Below are 14,858 nucleotides of genomic sequence, written 5' to 3'. Positions count from 1 at the left end.
GAGAGATAGATTCAAGCTCCTCACCTTTTCATCGTAATCTGTCCATTCCTCTTCGCCTATATCTACCTCGAACTCCGTCCCGGAATCAATTCCATTGCATCTCCACGTCCCCTGAGAGGAATGAGCATCTATAAAGAATATTGGAAAGGATGAACGAACCGTTGGATCGAAATCTATAAACTCTAGACCCCTACAATCGAGAATCAATAAGGGTTCCCACCCTCACCCCCATCCTCGAGGCTGCATATGGCTTGACGCCGAATGCGGTATCGAATGTCGCGGAGGATTGGCGTTACAAAAATCACAGCGCCATAAAAATTAGTCTTGGTTGACTTGGTCGTGGGCATATCGAGAATTGTCTAGAGCCGATATACGAATTGCTTAGAAAACAAAAGAAGAAAAAGAACTATGGCTTACTTTTCGATTTAGACTGACGAGTTTTGAATGTACCTCGTGGCAGCTACTGCACTGAATCTAATCACACCGGGGTGTTTAAGATAACGGCCACCCGTTATCGCATTTGCATCGTTGATCGTTGGACAAAACAGGTGTATAGAAGAATATTGACCTTGAAGAAGTACTCGAAGCTGTCAGAGCCAGGTTGGAGATCGGTGACGTTCTCTAGTTCGCCTTGATGGACAATAGCAATCGGACCATTTTTCTCGAGTTATGATAAGCGATTTATCGATCGCGGGCAGGCAAGCTCAGAATAGGCTGGCGAAACGGATGGCTGTGCGAGTCTATGTAATAGTCTAGTTGAAATTTTCAGAAAAATTCGTATTTACATTTACATTTACATTTGACAGCAACAGTAACGACTTGTGAACAGACTTCATTAGTAAAGCCCTAATACACACGAACTCGTTACCAAGCGATGTCGGTGTGCTTGTGCGAAAGGAACTTGGCGTGATCCTCCTTTGTAGACTCCTTGATGACTTTGAGGGTACCCAAAACTCCTTCGTCGATGGGCGTCCTGGGGTAAGAAGGAGCGTACTTGTCGAAGTAAGGAACGAGACGATTGGCGAGCTCCGTCCCGGGGATGTAGCCTGTTACTGGTGTTAGAACGGGGTAACTCAAAAAAAGTGTTGAAACACATACCGGGGTAGATAGAAAGTAATATAATATCGCTTCCCACGGTTTTCAATGCAGCGCCGTACTTCCTGACAGCCATGTTGAGCGCGGCTTTGGTAGTACTATAGGTATCGCCCAAGAAAGGAATGCCGATGGCGGCGGTGATAGAACCCATTTCGGAAGTGAGGAAAGCTACGCGTTTAGCAGTGCCTTTGTTGATGAGAGGGGTGAGAACTCGGGTGAGGCGTAAGGGTGCGATGACATTGATTTCGAATTCCTCGTGGAACGCTTTGAAATCGCTGGTGTGTGGGTGAATTGCGAGGGTGATCGAATGATCGAATGACCGAATGGAGGGCGTGTGGGAAGGAGTAGGGATAGTTAGTCACATGAAATCTCAGTTAGACTTGGGGGAGATGAGTAGCCAACTTACACGTCGTTTCCGAATGTCTGGTTGGTCTGGTAGTCAACACCAGCGTTGTTGATAAGATAATCGAGACCGTTGGGAAGAAGTTTCTCGGTCTCAGCCACGACACGAACAAAATGCTCCTCTTTGGAAACGTCCAAAGTGAGGAGGTGTAGACGGTCAGACTTGGGGAGAGCCGCGAGACCTGGGGCGCTGATGTCTCGGGCAGTGGCGATAACGACGTTGGAAGGGTCTTTGATCTATTGTTTGTACAGGGGAAGGAAAAGTTTGACATATGGTGCAGATATAATAAGCGGGGTACTTACGAGCTCCTTGACGAACTCCAAGCCTAGGCCGCGAGAGGTACCAGTGATGAACCAAGATGGCATGTTGAGCGAAACTTGAAGCTTTAAGTTGTGTACTAAAAGATATCGAATGTGTGACTGAGGGGATGGGTCAACTTGAACGATTTTGGGAGCCTTTTTATCTTGCTCAACTTTGCGCCAAAATCACACCCCAGTTCCCGTGGAGGCGTCAACGGCATCACCCCCCACATAGATTAGAATGTATATCCAAACCTGGGATCCATTTGGGAATTGGATTGAACCATTGTGAGAAAGCGAGACAGCATTTGTCAGAAAGAGGCTGTGCTCTACTATGCGCTGACTTTGCGATGACAAAGCTTCTGAGGGTTGAAGCCCAAACCAATATTCCTTGATGCTCAAGTTCCGATTGCGCGCCACTCGATACGCACCGATTCTTTGTATCTTCCTTGATGGTTGCGGGGGTGGAGGCAAGCTCCGGCCAATTCGCCTTTTTAGGCGATCTCTTCAGTAAATCATGACTCAACCTGACTCCCATCTGATCGCCTTTCCTGCACCCATAACCACAAACTGCAAGAGTATCTCTGCACACATGGACTTCTGTATATGCACACGTGTAGACAATTCCCTTTAGGCAGATCGCTGAGTCAACAAGAGTTGTTCGAGAGATTGAGGCTTGGTCATATTCCGGTGGCTCGGACGCTCGGATCTTGGATGGGCTAAGGGGCGCGCGCGTCCATCACTGTCACCAAGGCACAGACCGTCTCGAAGATTCTTTTTTCCAGCCTGATCCATCGTCACTGCATTTGCAGGGCGGACCCCTGGCCGAGGGCGCGCATCGCATTCATTTGCTCATACATTTTAGTGAGCTAGATCGTCTCTGCAGCCATTTCCCAAGATATACATTTCTTAGATACCGCATCGCTACCCCCGCGTGAACCATCTGTCTTGTCGCTCATTCCCCATTCATATCAAGTGTATACGGAACTCTTTTCTAGATCGGTGGAAGGCAGGAAGCTTCTGTGGTGGTTTTGTTTTTCAGGAGCAATTCATATACAAAGCCCAACAGTCATCAAGTACGGCCTTCTACTGATATAATGCAGAGTTAGTTCTCGTATTGCTTCTACCAAGATACCGTTTGGTTCCCCACCCCTCCTCCATAATAATAATAGTCTCTTTCGAGTTGATATGTCTAAATAGTGCATGAGATCCCTCGCAGACGGACCTGGATATACATACAATTCTAGATTAGTGCTGCCTAGCAAGATTGACAGTTCCACAACGAAATCATATGTTAATTTGTGGCGCTGTGACTTTCGCCTCATCTATGCACGACTTCCGGCATCCATCATGCTTTAAGGCCAGGGGCACATCGGTCAGATCCAGCATTTCCGCAAGGGGAAACACAACACAATCGGTGGTTTAGATGAAACGCCGAGTAAAGGGAGAGGGCGAACACACCACAGAGGGTTCAGAAACCCTTACAGACGGCGGGCAGCACGTCGCATCAATCAGTCTGTGTAAGCTACAACCTGGCGTGCTTTCTAACGCCCCCCACAGCAAGATGCCGATGATAGGATACGTTGAGGGAAACACCGCGGCGACTTCGCCTAGAACCCCTGCGCGTCGTAAAATGGGGTTCAAGAGACACCTAACCAGTAATTCAAATAATGACCCGCAGTTTGTCGTCCCCACACGCCGGCGGTAGAGATTGCTTACCTCCAATTATAGAATAAGGTCTAGCCGTGTATGAAGAGGAGGGGATGAAAGTCAAGGAGAAAATCGAAGGACTCGCCGGTACCATACCGGTGCCATACAATACACCACACTAGCACTAGCACTGCACAGGAAATAGCCATCTGCATTACTATTGGTCTTCCGTTGCCCGCACATCTAGCTCCCGAGACGAAGATATTCATATACAAGTAAGCAACCGGCCCAGCCAGTAAGGCCGCATCAGGGCCAGCCGTCCCGACCCTACTTCCTCCCATGAGATTGTATAACTGCATTCGGTCAACAGAACACAGAATCTTGTATCCAGTATTCATCGCTTTGCTGATCGGAATAAATAACCCCTCAAGTGCCCGGCCACAAACATACACACAATGCAAATGCGATGTCAATCCGCACAACCATCTCCCTGCCACTAGGCTTAGGAGGTATGATGGGGTGTGTGCATAGGTATGAACGTGGACAACGAATCGCGGACCCCTTCGCCGAGACTTGTTTCACCTGCTTATGACTTCAGACTGACATGAGAGGGCGGAGTATTGCGCTGCTATATAGCATTATGGTGCAAGGCCGTGGGGCCATTAATTCATGAATGGTCAATGGCGTGCGTATTTCGAGCTTGCTGCCTCAGCCAGAAGTATTACCCGCTGAATCGGCGAGAACAGATCTACACCCGAGAAATGCCTATTGCCCGGTCGGCGGCACTCGTATTTTCGAAGATAGAGGCGCATGTACACATAACAAGTGACGTCGATCCGAAGAGGCTAATTTCCCAGCGCTTTGTATAGGATTATGAGAGGAGTAGGCCGGTCGAGGCGGACCACTTCGCCGAAAGGTTCACCATTTGTTGACGCTATGATGGATGTGGGGCACAGTGCCCGCTAATGCTACGCTGTATGTACCGCGCGTTCGTTAACCTCAACAGGAAGTAGTAACTAGCTGTACTACCCGCCAAATTTGGCCAGGAAAAAAAGCCAGAGCCGAGAAATACATCAGCACTTTGCACGGGATAATAAGCTTGAGGTTATGAGAGTGGGGCTGACAATCGCGGAGCTCTTCGCCGAAAAGTTCACCGCTGATTTGTGCGGCGGATGCGAGGCTCGATCGTTGCCAGTACATGTTATATGCTATCACGCGCGTTCAACTTCAATTGAGGTCACTTCGGCTGGTAAGAGCCAAGAGCTGAGAAGTGCCCAATTTTCTAGCGGGATATTTCTGTAAAGAGCGTGACTGGTAAGGTGTTTCATGGACCTCTTCGCCGAAAGGTTCGCCGTTCATTGAGGTAGCAGAGCAAAGGACGCGAGGCCGGCTGTTCGACTGCTCGTACCGCATTGATGCGCTTGAGCAGATTAAATGTATTTCAACCCAAAGTGGTGCTCGCCAAATTGGCCAGCTGGCAGACAGAAGAAAAGAAGAGAATCCAAAGGCCTACGCAACCCAAGAGTCAACAGATTTCAGGGAAGAAGTAGTTCCTAGAGGAGAAACCCCCGGTATGCGGAATCCACCTCGGCAGAACGGTATGTAGGCCCTAGAGACAGCCCCTGTGCATAATTCCAATTAAACTCAAAACAGTATGCATATCCCTAATCATTCGAGCGGTGGCGCAATGGTCTATCTATAGAGGCAGTGCTTCAACATCACCGCCAAGCCTAAGAAGCTCCATGGGACATAGAGTTACCGCGTTTTCATAGTAGCTACTTACCTACCGAACAAAGAAAAGCAGGCGCAAAACACGCACACAACCACACTACTTATACGAAACAACAATTGGCAAACGGTCACGGCAGGAGTTGCATTCAGCACTACCATTCATCGGATCGGCCTTTCTTCAGCCAACACAAATTGGTCTTGTACCTTATAAAAATCGAACAAAGGCGGCTTATGTGTGTAACGGTATTTGCCGTGCTGGCGTTACGCCCACGGCCCCTGTCGCAAGGCCAACCAGGATATCCAGCACTTCAAGTCTCGCGTCGGTCCACCTCATGTATACCATTATGGACCTGAAACGCGAGGCGCGAGGCGTTGTCATGCTAAGAGCTGGAGTTATGAGTAGTCGGCTAATTAGAGTGGGAGTCAAGCAAGCCAGGCACGTCATGATTCGACCAATTTCCATCTGCTCCAAGTTGTTTCACGCACTATTGATCCCGCGCAACGTGTAAAAAACGAGGCCTGCACATGCATGGCAAATCAGGAGCTCCCATACAATTTACCAGTCGAAATTTCGAATGGAGCCTGAAGCGCGCATCGAGTTCTCGGGGTTGTCCACCAATGCGAACCGCGTGGACTTGATTGGGCACGCCAGATGACAAAGACACTCGAAACTCAACACTGGATAGACCTAGCAGATGGGTGAATGCGAAGTGGCATTGTATCTGACAATCTACCTCATAGCAAAGACAGATGTGCAGCGACCCAACAGTGTCGAACCCAAGTGCTTGATCAGTTTTATTTCAAAAAGTGGCCTGAATCCGATACCCCAGAGGACTCTTTCCGCTAGTAGACGTACGTTTATATCGAAGTGCAGCTGCGAATCACAGTTTTATTTTCCCCAAGGCTCAATCATGAAGGTGGTAAAGATTGGGACTTTGGGGCAGGCTCGGAAAGCAATTGAATAGTGAACCAATCTTGTAAGCCGACTAATCCTTGATACTCAGGTTGCTTCTGGGTATCTTTCCATTGAGCAAAGGAAGAACATAAAGTTGATGGTGAGGGGCGTTTGTGGCAAATGACCAGCTTGTTGAGGCGGTTCCCAGCAATTGGAACGATTAAGAATGTCTTATTGATGTCGTCCCAATGATGGGACGGAAGATAGAGATGTCCCTTCACTGTGAAGGAGCTGAAGAAGGGCTAGTTCGCCCTCTCATCGAAGTGGTCACCGCATAATCCTTCGCCTCAACGTCGACAGAGACAAGTTCAATCGCGACACCGCCACTCAGGGTGCTTGCTTTTCGCTCAGGCCTCTCTTGTAATGTATGAGCGATTACCCAGGAGAACCGTCAAGAGAAATACGTCACTGTTCTAGTGCCAACCAAGAAAACCCCTCATTCCACTCGGAGGATAAGAAATGTGAGCCTACCTGCCTAGAGGACAGGGATCGCATTAGAGCGTTTGAATACCTGCCAGTGGGTGGATTCAGACTTACAGCTATGCTTTGATGACGAAACTGATACCAATCAATTTTTTTGATGAGCTTAATCAAGGTGAAAAACGAGCAAATTCGCACGATTCCATCTCGCAGCGGTCATCCAGCAACGCGAGTCTTTAAAACTGTCGGGACGAGATTTGATGCACCTTCTTCCCTAGGACTTCAAGAAGGTCTTGAGAAACTAGAGGCTGACTTGTCGAGGATACACAAGAGTGCTGAAGTCGCGCTGTTGGAGGCTTCTGAGGTGTTGTGTTGAGTCTATATTAAAGCCGTCCTTCACAGGATAGAGAAACTTTCGAGATGGAAGAGAGGTGTTTTCTTGAAAAAGGGACGAGGCCAATGGTAAATAGGCCAAGCTTGGGTTTTATATGGAAACGTCAAATTATTTCCCCTGTCCAAAGACAACACGATCGGGGAGCCACTGCACGGAACGGGTGGAAAGGATAGAAGTATTGCTAGGAAGGAAGAGGCTGCGGCCCTCCGGATATCGGGGAAAATTTCGACCATGGAAAGGAACGAGGCGTAGAACTTCAAGAAGCGGTGGCCGATGAAACGTTTCGTGTGGAACAATGCAGTAACGCTGTTAATTGTGAGTGGTACGATTATTATTATTTGACTGATGAACGTTTGCTACCGGCTTGTGCTTGCGCTAGATAAAAACTTGCCTTTCGCTCCCCCAGCGTGAGTTTGAGGTGATATCCTGTTTTTATCAAGATTGTGAACGCTAGGAAAACTGGTTCGGCTAGCTCTGAAGGAGCACCCTGGAGATTTCCCCCAAGCAAGAATTTTCACTATGTTGGACATCGCCAAATGTGCCTCGTACCACCAGCCTCTATCGGAATAGAGGTTCAAGTTGGGATCCGACTCGGATGACTGTTGGCCTCAAATTTATAAAGGTACCATTATCAATACAGTTGCGCATTTACGCTCATTGCCGACTTGTTTATTTACTCTTGAGTCTGAACTCAGGATCCTTCGAAAGCGACGATTGTCGAAGCCTATCGCGCGGGGAGAACAACCGTTATTGCCGCGGCCCGCCTCAATCTCGGCTTGGACCCAACCCCAGCATACCCCTCGGGCGTCCCAAAAGGAATTAGGAGGAAACTCACGCGAAGTTTATGTCGCCACTCAGTGACAGCAGCAACCCCCGTGAGGGTAATCCCTCCTTCTCCCTACTTCCCAACTACTCTGCCTCCGATCCCACATCCCTTGAAGGCTGATCACCGGACTTCCTGCCACCGATTAGCTGGGAAGACAGTGGTGGTCCCCGACTACCAAGGGAGGTTCAGCAAGCCGAAGCCATTCTTGCTGCACTTCATCAACAATTTGGCAATTATTTTACACCCAAAGAAACAAGATTCACAATCCGCGCACTTGCCGCTTTTCTCCAAGCTCAGGGATCCAGCTTCTCGGATTAGCGCTCGCCTTTCTAGTCAATCACTCCAGTGAACCTGACTCACAGCCGATGGTCCATTTCTGCTTTGGTTCCCTGACCCTGCGACCACGAGTGCGACTTTCAAGAGCTTCTTCTGTACATGCACGCGTGTAAATTGTGATATTAGGCAGATCGCTGAGTCAACGGTGACCGAGGGGTTGTTTGAAAGAAGTCATGTTCCGGTGGGTTGGATATTGGACGTTGGATGGGCTTAGGGACGCGCCCATCACTATCGCCAAGGCACAAATTGGCTCGAGAATGCTTTCCGAGTTGATGCAGTATCGTCACTGCATTCGAATCTCTTGCACGATGGAGAGCGCATCGCATTCTTGATCATTAACTGTTCATACATCTTGGTCAGTTCGATCGCCTCTAACCATTTCTGAATATGCAGTTCTAGACATCACGTCACTACTTCGCGTGCCGCACCCCTGTGTCCTTTTGCTCTTGCCCACCGTGACCAACACGGAGAACGGCCCTGCCCACCAAGGTTGAGCTGGGGGTCACTGACTTTCCCTTACAATTCGAACTGAGTACTCGATTCATCTGCCGCCTGTTGCACATAGGCGGACTTGGGTGTGTAGTGCAGCAGAGTGGCCGGCACTATGTGCATCCGGAGCTCGTTAGTGCGGATCTGCGAGGCGTGGGCGGCTTTAGCGGTAGCTTTTCATTCCATGAGTGACTCATGCATAAGCCCACCTTCACAAATCACGGCCCTGCTAATCCACCGGCGAGAAAATCCTTGGTACCACTAGACGCGTTTTAGCTCAGAAAGAAGCTCTTCCCAAGTTGATGTATATGTCGTCTCTGCATCCGCCCGATCCTTGGCAGACGGGCCTGTTCACTTATTGATCAAGAGTTTGACTGTATCTTGTCGTGCTCTTGATCAATAATTGTTTGTGCATCTTGGTGAGCTCGCATGTTCCACCCGATTCTTTAGATAAACAACCATCCGGTGAATGCGTATCTTCTGCTACTTATGTTCGATACGCTCAGCTTGCATCAAAGCTCGCGTTGCTTTGAGGCTGGGGATGAAGAATAGAAACTCCTATCGTTCCTCCGTTATCGGAGGTTTTACTGATCCATCGGGCATATCCAGCATTCCGCATGGAGCAACACGAGACGATCGGTGGTTAACATGAAACGCCGAGTGAAGGTAGGGCGAACAAACTACGTTCCACGGTCACAACGATGATCCGACACGCCATGACAATGGGTCCAGTATAGTACCGCTAGCGCGAGGATGCAGGTAGGGGGGTCCAGAAACCCTTCGCAGCGTGTCACATCAATCAACCCGACCACCCCTGCCATAGGCTAAGAACCAGTGTACTTTCTGGCGTTCATCGACAAAAGCCGATCATAGGGTATACAAGGGACACACCGCGGCTGGCCTAGAACCTTGCGGGTAGTAAATAGAGTCCAAGGGTCATCCCATCAGTAATTCAAATAATCAAGCGCTAAGCTAGGATGTTTGTCCTCCCCATCAAATCGCCCAAGCTGGTGGTAAAGATGTGAGGATGACATACCAACCACAGAACACGCCCGCGCATGAAGAGGAGACTAGTACTACGCAGGAAATAGGCATCTGCTTCGGTCAAGCGTAGTCATCCGTTGCCCGCACGTCTAGCTTCCGAGACGGGAATATTCATATTACAAGTGACCAACTAAGCTGGCTGAGCGTCCTAAAACCGCAATATTATGAACCTAGACAGGTTACCAGCGTCTATTGGGATAGGCTGGACCACCAGTCCCGACCCTGCTTCCTCCCATGAAATTGTATACTTCTTACCCACTCGAGGTTTATACATCATTAATTTGCTGATCGGAGAAAAAATTAATGACCCTCAAGTGCCAGGCCACAAACAAACACAATGCAAATGCGATGTCAATTCATAGAACCATTTTCCTTTCACAATGAACAATGAACGCAGACAAGGTACCCTTTCGCCGAAAATTGTTTCATCGTTTATCGAGGGTGCGACATTAGACCGGCAGGGCCGGATCCGAGCGCGCTGTTAGCATTGTTGACGCTTATGGTGTGGAGGCCAGGGGTGCATTCAGGTGATTAATTGCGTGCCACGCGCTTACCTCGCTAAATTAGCAAGCTACAACAGATCCACACACCCAATACGCGGCCGGGCTCTCGCTTAACTCAAAGATGGAGACGCACGTACACATAATACATGGTGATGATCCACAGAAGCTAATTTACAATGCTCCGTATCGCTTGGGTGTAAGAGTAAGCCAATCGCGGACCCCTTCGCCGAATGGTTCACCGTCCATTGACGGCATGATGGGCCTGGGGGATGGCCCGCTGCCCTGCGTGCTGTAAGGCGCACCCGCGAATCCGAATTGTCCCCGCCGGGAGTATTGCCAGCAATATTGCCCGCCAGGAGCTAGAGTCGAAAGAATAGCCCCATGTCCGTTCCGCACTCATTCAAATCAAACGGGCTGTCCTACGCACGCGCACCATACACAATACAATTCACAGAGATTATTTTCCAGCACTGCTTTGCATGGTATGAGGAGAGTGGAGCTGCCAATCGAGGACCCCTTCACCGTTGATTGACGCGATAGTGCCGCCCAATGAACGCGAGGCTCGATCGCTACCGGTTCTTATTAGATGCTATCACGCCGCTTTGATTGCGGCCTTCGGCTAGACCAAAGTAGTACCATGAGACGTAGAAATTGGCTGGAAAAGAGCCAAAAAGGCGAAAAGTACGCAATGTCCGACGCCCACGAACACGTCCTGCACCCATACATACGCGATGTCAATTCACGGGAACTATTCTATAGCACTCGCAGAGAGGACAGTTGTGCGCCGCGCGCAATGAGCTTGGTCGGTGGGAAATATTGCTCGCGAACCTCCTCACTCAGAGGTTTTCTGTTTATTGCCACAGCGGGACCGAGGGGAGTGGTGCTGTATTTGTCCGCAATGCACCTGCGTGTGGTACGTGCGTCTCAACCCCGAATGGCACCCGCCAATTGGCCAGCTGATAGCCAGAGGGAAAGGAAGAGAATCCAACGGCCTATACAGTCGACTCCAAGAGTCAACAGAACGTCCGAAAGAAGTGGCTCATAGAGGAAAAACACTGGAGACAGTGCGTATTGCAGGCGTGATGCCAGCGCACAAGGTGTGTAATGCAAAATCGAGCCCGATCCGGGTCCATCAACGGTATTACCTCCCGGCAGACCGTACAAACATGGTATGCGGGCCCTAGAGACAGCCCTTGCATATAATTCAAATTCAAACTCAAAGGGGTATCATCATGCATGCCAGTATGTATATCTGAACATTCCCTGGGGTTCGAGCGGCGGCGCAACGGTGCAGAGCGCTGCTTCTTAGCCGGCGAAGTAACGCAGTATTGTAACGTCGCCGCCAGGCTTAAGAAGTTCCATAGGTCATAGTTACCGCGTCTTCACAGCAGCTACTTACCTGCCTAACAAAGAAAAAGTGCTTGAGCAGGCGCAAAACACGCCACACTAAAACAACAATCAGATCGGAAAACAGCCTGGCTACAGTAGAAGTTAATTGCACGTACTGGTAGCACAACCATTCATCGGGTGAGCGTTCTTCAACCAACACAAATTGGTCTTGTGCCTCCCCCCCCCCAAAAAAAAAAGGTCAATAAGAAAAAATCGAACAAAGGCGGCTTGAAGTGGGGAACGGGTTACTTGCCATACTAGTGTTATGTACACCCCCTGACTCTAACTTGTGACCGTGGGGAGCCTGTCGCAAGGCCGAACCGGATTTAGGAGAATCACTCATCATTCCCGATCTCTGCATCAAATTCCGCTGGTCCATGTCCTGGATATCAATATCGACCCGAAACGACGCATTGTGCTATAGAACTGGAGCCAGAAGCAGCCGGCTACCTACTAGTACTTTATAGGTGAGGCACGCGACTGGGCATGTGCATGTGGCCACGGTCGATTTGCTTTTACTCCAAGTCGTTCACGCGCCAGTAATCCTGCGCAATGCTTTACCAAGTAAGGCCTACATATTCATGGTAAATCAGGAGCTTATGGCGCGCGTCGCGTCGAGTTCTCAGGAGGTGTCCGTTTTCAGTCGTCGCGTCCTCCCTGCCGATGACCTGGGAGTACTACTTAAATTCTTTTCACATTGTATGGTAAGTGTACTACCGAGATTCATACAGTCACAACCAAAAGAAATGACCAACGGGAAAAAATTAAAGCAAAGAACGAAGGAAGTCAAGAGAAAAGAAGAAAAAAACCAAATCCGGAGCCGGCAAGTGTTGACTAGTTAGTATGACAGATAGATGGGTAGTTGAATTGATTAAAAGGGGGTGGAACGAATGGCGTTGCATGAGTAGTTTATCGCGCCAAGACACAAAGTTGAGCTGAGGAAAAGAAATATGTGAAGAACAAGAGAGAGTGTGATGGTGAACAAGGCAAGAAAATCACGGACGAAAGCAAGCAAGTGACAACGAGAGCATTTTGAATTCCGCAGCACAACACCTCCTCTACCACTCATATCCCTTCTCGAGCCTAACCAAGTGCAACCATAACGTGATCATACAATCGTGTGTCGACAATCCCATATACTTTGGTGAGAACGAAAGCACCTGAGTCAGGGGTGAGTAACGACACATTTCAGCTGTTGACGCCAGCATTTCAAAGGGTTTGATTGCCTGATATTGAAAGCGGATGACGTGAGTTGTGTGAGCTGGGCGTGCATGAGGGAATTAAAAAAGAGGAGATACGTACGACAAGGTCTCCTGTTGACTTGGAAAATTTCCATTTACATTCTCTCCAACCGTCCACCAAGAATCGCAAGCATTTACTACGGGTTGAAAAAAAGCCTGTTAGCACACTCATTCCCAGACAATACTCCAATGGAGAAATAAGTTGCAACCCACTCTGCACTGGCGGCCTTCACAAGCGCACTCTCCTCCTTCATAACAGCATGCCTCAATAAGAAAGTCTTCTGAATCCTCTTAACCTCCTTCCCATCCTCCTCCTCATCATCATCATCATGCCTCGCACCCCCCTTCTTTGCACTTCCATTAACCAGAAACGTACCATTCGCACCAGCGACACCATTAGCATCTTGCTGAACGTACGCAACGATATCCTCCCCGGGCCAATGATTAAACTTAACGAAGGTAGCATAAAAATCCTTCTCCCATTTCACTGTTGCGATTTCTTTCTTAGATTGAGTGAACGTCAATTTAGAGGGTTTCTGCGTTGGTGATGAATCAGAGGAGAGATAATCGTTTGGGGGAGGGACGAGGGTGCTGTGGGAGTTGGTTGGGCTGTAGGATGCTCGTGGGGGTGACAGGGCGTAGATATGCGTCCGCGGCGTTTGAGCCTCGATGGGGACATTAGGATCGAATTTTGTTTCAAACTGTTTTGAAGGAGGAGGCGAAGCGCGCCATGGCATGCCAGTCAGTATCTGTGTGTATTGTGCATGTGAGTTGAAAAGGCCACCTTGTATGCGGTGTAAGGTTCGCCTTCTGCGTTCATGAGGATGACTTGAGCATTTCGCCTATCGCCACCATTAGGGAAAAACCATCGGAATAAAAACGGGGTGTCTTCTTTGGCCATTTGGTTGTCGTTAAGCTTTTGCCACCGAGTTCGGAGGCACTGGAAGCGAGTCAGAATGGGTAGTGGGGACACGTTGAGGTAAGTTGGTGATATACAGGCGGAGGAAGGCTGGTTGTGTGTGTAAGCAGGCCGTGCGCGAGTTGACGGGACAAGGGGAAGCGAAGAAGTCCAAGAGGGTGCCCGAGAGCTCAGTGGAGTGCGAGTAAAAAAGTACGAGGCGGTGAAAGGCTAACGGGTGAGGGCTAGGAGGAAGAAGCAGAGGGGACCGGTATATAAGTACGACAGATATCCTGGATCCTGATTGAGTTGCACTTCTTTTTTTTCCTCCTTTGCTGTGCAAACAATTTGCCAACAATTCAAGATTAGAAGTAAATCAATTATTTCAAGGACAAACTGCAATATATGGATTCCGAGTTCAGGGTTCACTAGTGATTTACTGGAGAAAAGCGGAGACCGATTAGAATCATAGTTTGCCAGTGTTGCGGCGGTGAGGCCGCTGCTCAATCAGCATTAGAACAGGAGTTTTATTGTGGCCAGGCAAAGCAGGAGCAGGGGCCGAAGGGGAGAAGGACACGCAAGAGGCAAGTGGTATTAGTCACCGGTGGCGAAGAGGGGGATGAGAGGAATACTGGTTTGAGGAAGAAGAGTCTGAGAGGAGGATTTCGCCCAGAGGGGTTAAGCGCACTCAATTACGTAATAAATCCAATCGTTTTTCGACTTCGGCAATGTCCTACAGTAACGGACAAAGGAAAAATGAGAAAGGGAATGACTTTAATATAATGAAACCATCTCGTTGCTAATCTGGAGAAGAAATGAGATCCAGATAGTTGCGTGATTGAGTTTGATCGCTTTGGAGGAAGTGAAAGGGCCGGTAGTGATTACTTTGATGGGTAACGGGAAAGAAAAAAGACGCTGAGGAGGAACGACCCTTGGTTGCAATGCGAGTTCTCAAACAAGGTACTGTTTGGCTTCACACGGGTTCGCCAATATCCAGGGACTGTCATCAGGTTCGAGCGCCCCCCCTTCAGCAGCGAAAAGGCGCCAAGTGTAAGGGAGAAAGATGCAAGAACCACCCGCCAATTCCGCTCATAACCGCCCGCACACGCTGCCACGCAACTCACAACGAAAACAAGGACGACTCGTCAACGCGATGCCGAGAGCGCAAATTGCGGCCCAAAGGCT

General features: G+C 49.1%; 5 protein-coding genes across 5 annotated transcripts; 2 read left to right on the top strand and 3 right to left on the bottom strand.

Moving 5' to 3' along the window:
- Positions 1–2: 2 nt before the first annotated feature.
- EI90DRAFT_3249388 (uncharacterized protein) lies at positions 3–655 on the bottom strand (the record flags this gene model as incomplete). The annotated part of the gene is made up of 4 exons (XM_039066573.1): positions 3–111; positions 160–359; positions 418–474; positions 569–655. Coding segments are annotated over 3 exons (300 nt in total), but the record flags the coding sequence as incomplete, so codon positions are not given.
- Positions 656–864: 209 nt separating this feature from the next.
- Positions 865–1,863, bottom strand: EI90DRAFT_3147031 (putative short-chain dehydrogenases/reductase; the record flags this gene model as incomplete). The annotated part of the gene is made up of 4 exons (XM_039065491.1): positions 865–1,052; positions 1,099–1,370; positions 1,502–1,734; positions 1,801–1,863. The coding sequence occupies 4 exons, from the start codon at positions 1,861–1,863 to the stop codon at positions 865–867; spliced, it is 756 nt and encodes a 251-aa protein (XP_038910973.1).
- A 5,498-nt stretch (positions 1,864–7,361) lies between these two features.
- EI90DRAFT_2478396 (uncharacterized protein) lies at positions 7,362–8,202 on the top strand. The gene is made up of 2 exons (XM_039053093.1): positions 7,362–7,569; positions 7,643–8,202. The coding sequence occupies exons 1-2, from the start codon at positions 7,543–7,545 to the stop codon at positions 8,120–8,122; spliced, it is 507 nt and encodes a 168-aa protein (XP_038910972.1). The 5' UTR covers positions 7,362–7,542; the 3' UTR covers positions 8,123–8,202.
- Positions 8,203–10,316: 2,114 nt separating this feature from the next.
- EI90DRAFT_3077856 (uncharacterized protein) lies at positions 10,317–11,598 on the top strand. The gene is made up of 2 exons (XM_039061745.1): positions 10,317–11,492; positions 11,545–11,598. Exon 1 carries the CDS (start codon positions 10,732–10,734, stop codon positions 11,188–11,190), a length of 459 nt encoding a protein of 152 aa, XP_038910971.1. The 5' UTR covers positions 10,317–10,731; the 3' UTR covers positions 11,191–11,492; positions 11,545–11,598.
- An 886-nt stretch (positions 11,599–12,484) lies between these two features.
- EI90DRAFT_2477299 (uncharacterized protein) lies at positions 12,485–14,116 on the bottom strand. Its single transcript, XM_039053091.1, has 5 exons — positions 13,560–14,116; positions 13,141–13,476; positions 12,989–13,071; positions 12,837–12,912; positions 12,485–12,760 (listed from the first exon to the last, which is right to left on the bottom strand). The coding sequence occupies exons 1-5, from the start codon at positions 13,674–13,676 to the stop codon at positions 12,593–12,595; spliced, it is 780 nt and encodes a 259-aa protein (XP_038910970.1). The 5' UTR covers positions 13,677–14,116; the 3' UTR covers positions 12,485–12,592.
- Positions 14,117–14,858: the final 742 nt, after the last annotated feature.

Source organism: Cantharellus anzutake, assembly GCF_015039405.1.
Source record: "Cantharellus anzutake strain C23 chromosome Unknown EI90scaffold_70, whole genome shotgun sequence".
Classification (NCBI taxonomy): Eukaryota; Fungi; Basidiomycota; class Agaricomycetes; order Cantharellales; family Hydnaceae; genus Cantharellus; species Cantharellus anzutake.
The sequence above is the reverse complement of the archived record's forward strand: the minus strand, read 5'-3'. Positions and strand labels throughout refer to the sequence as shown.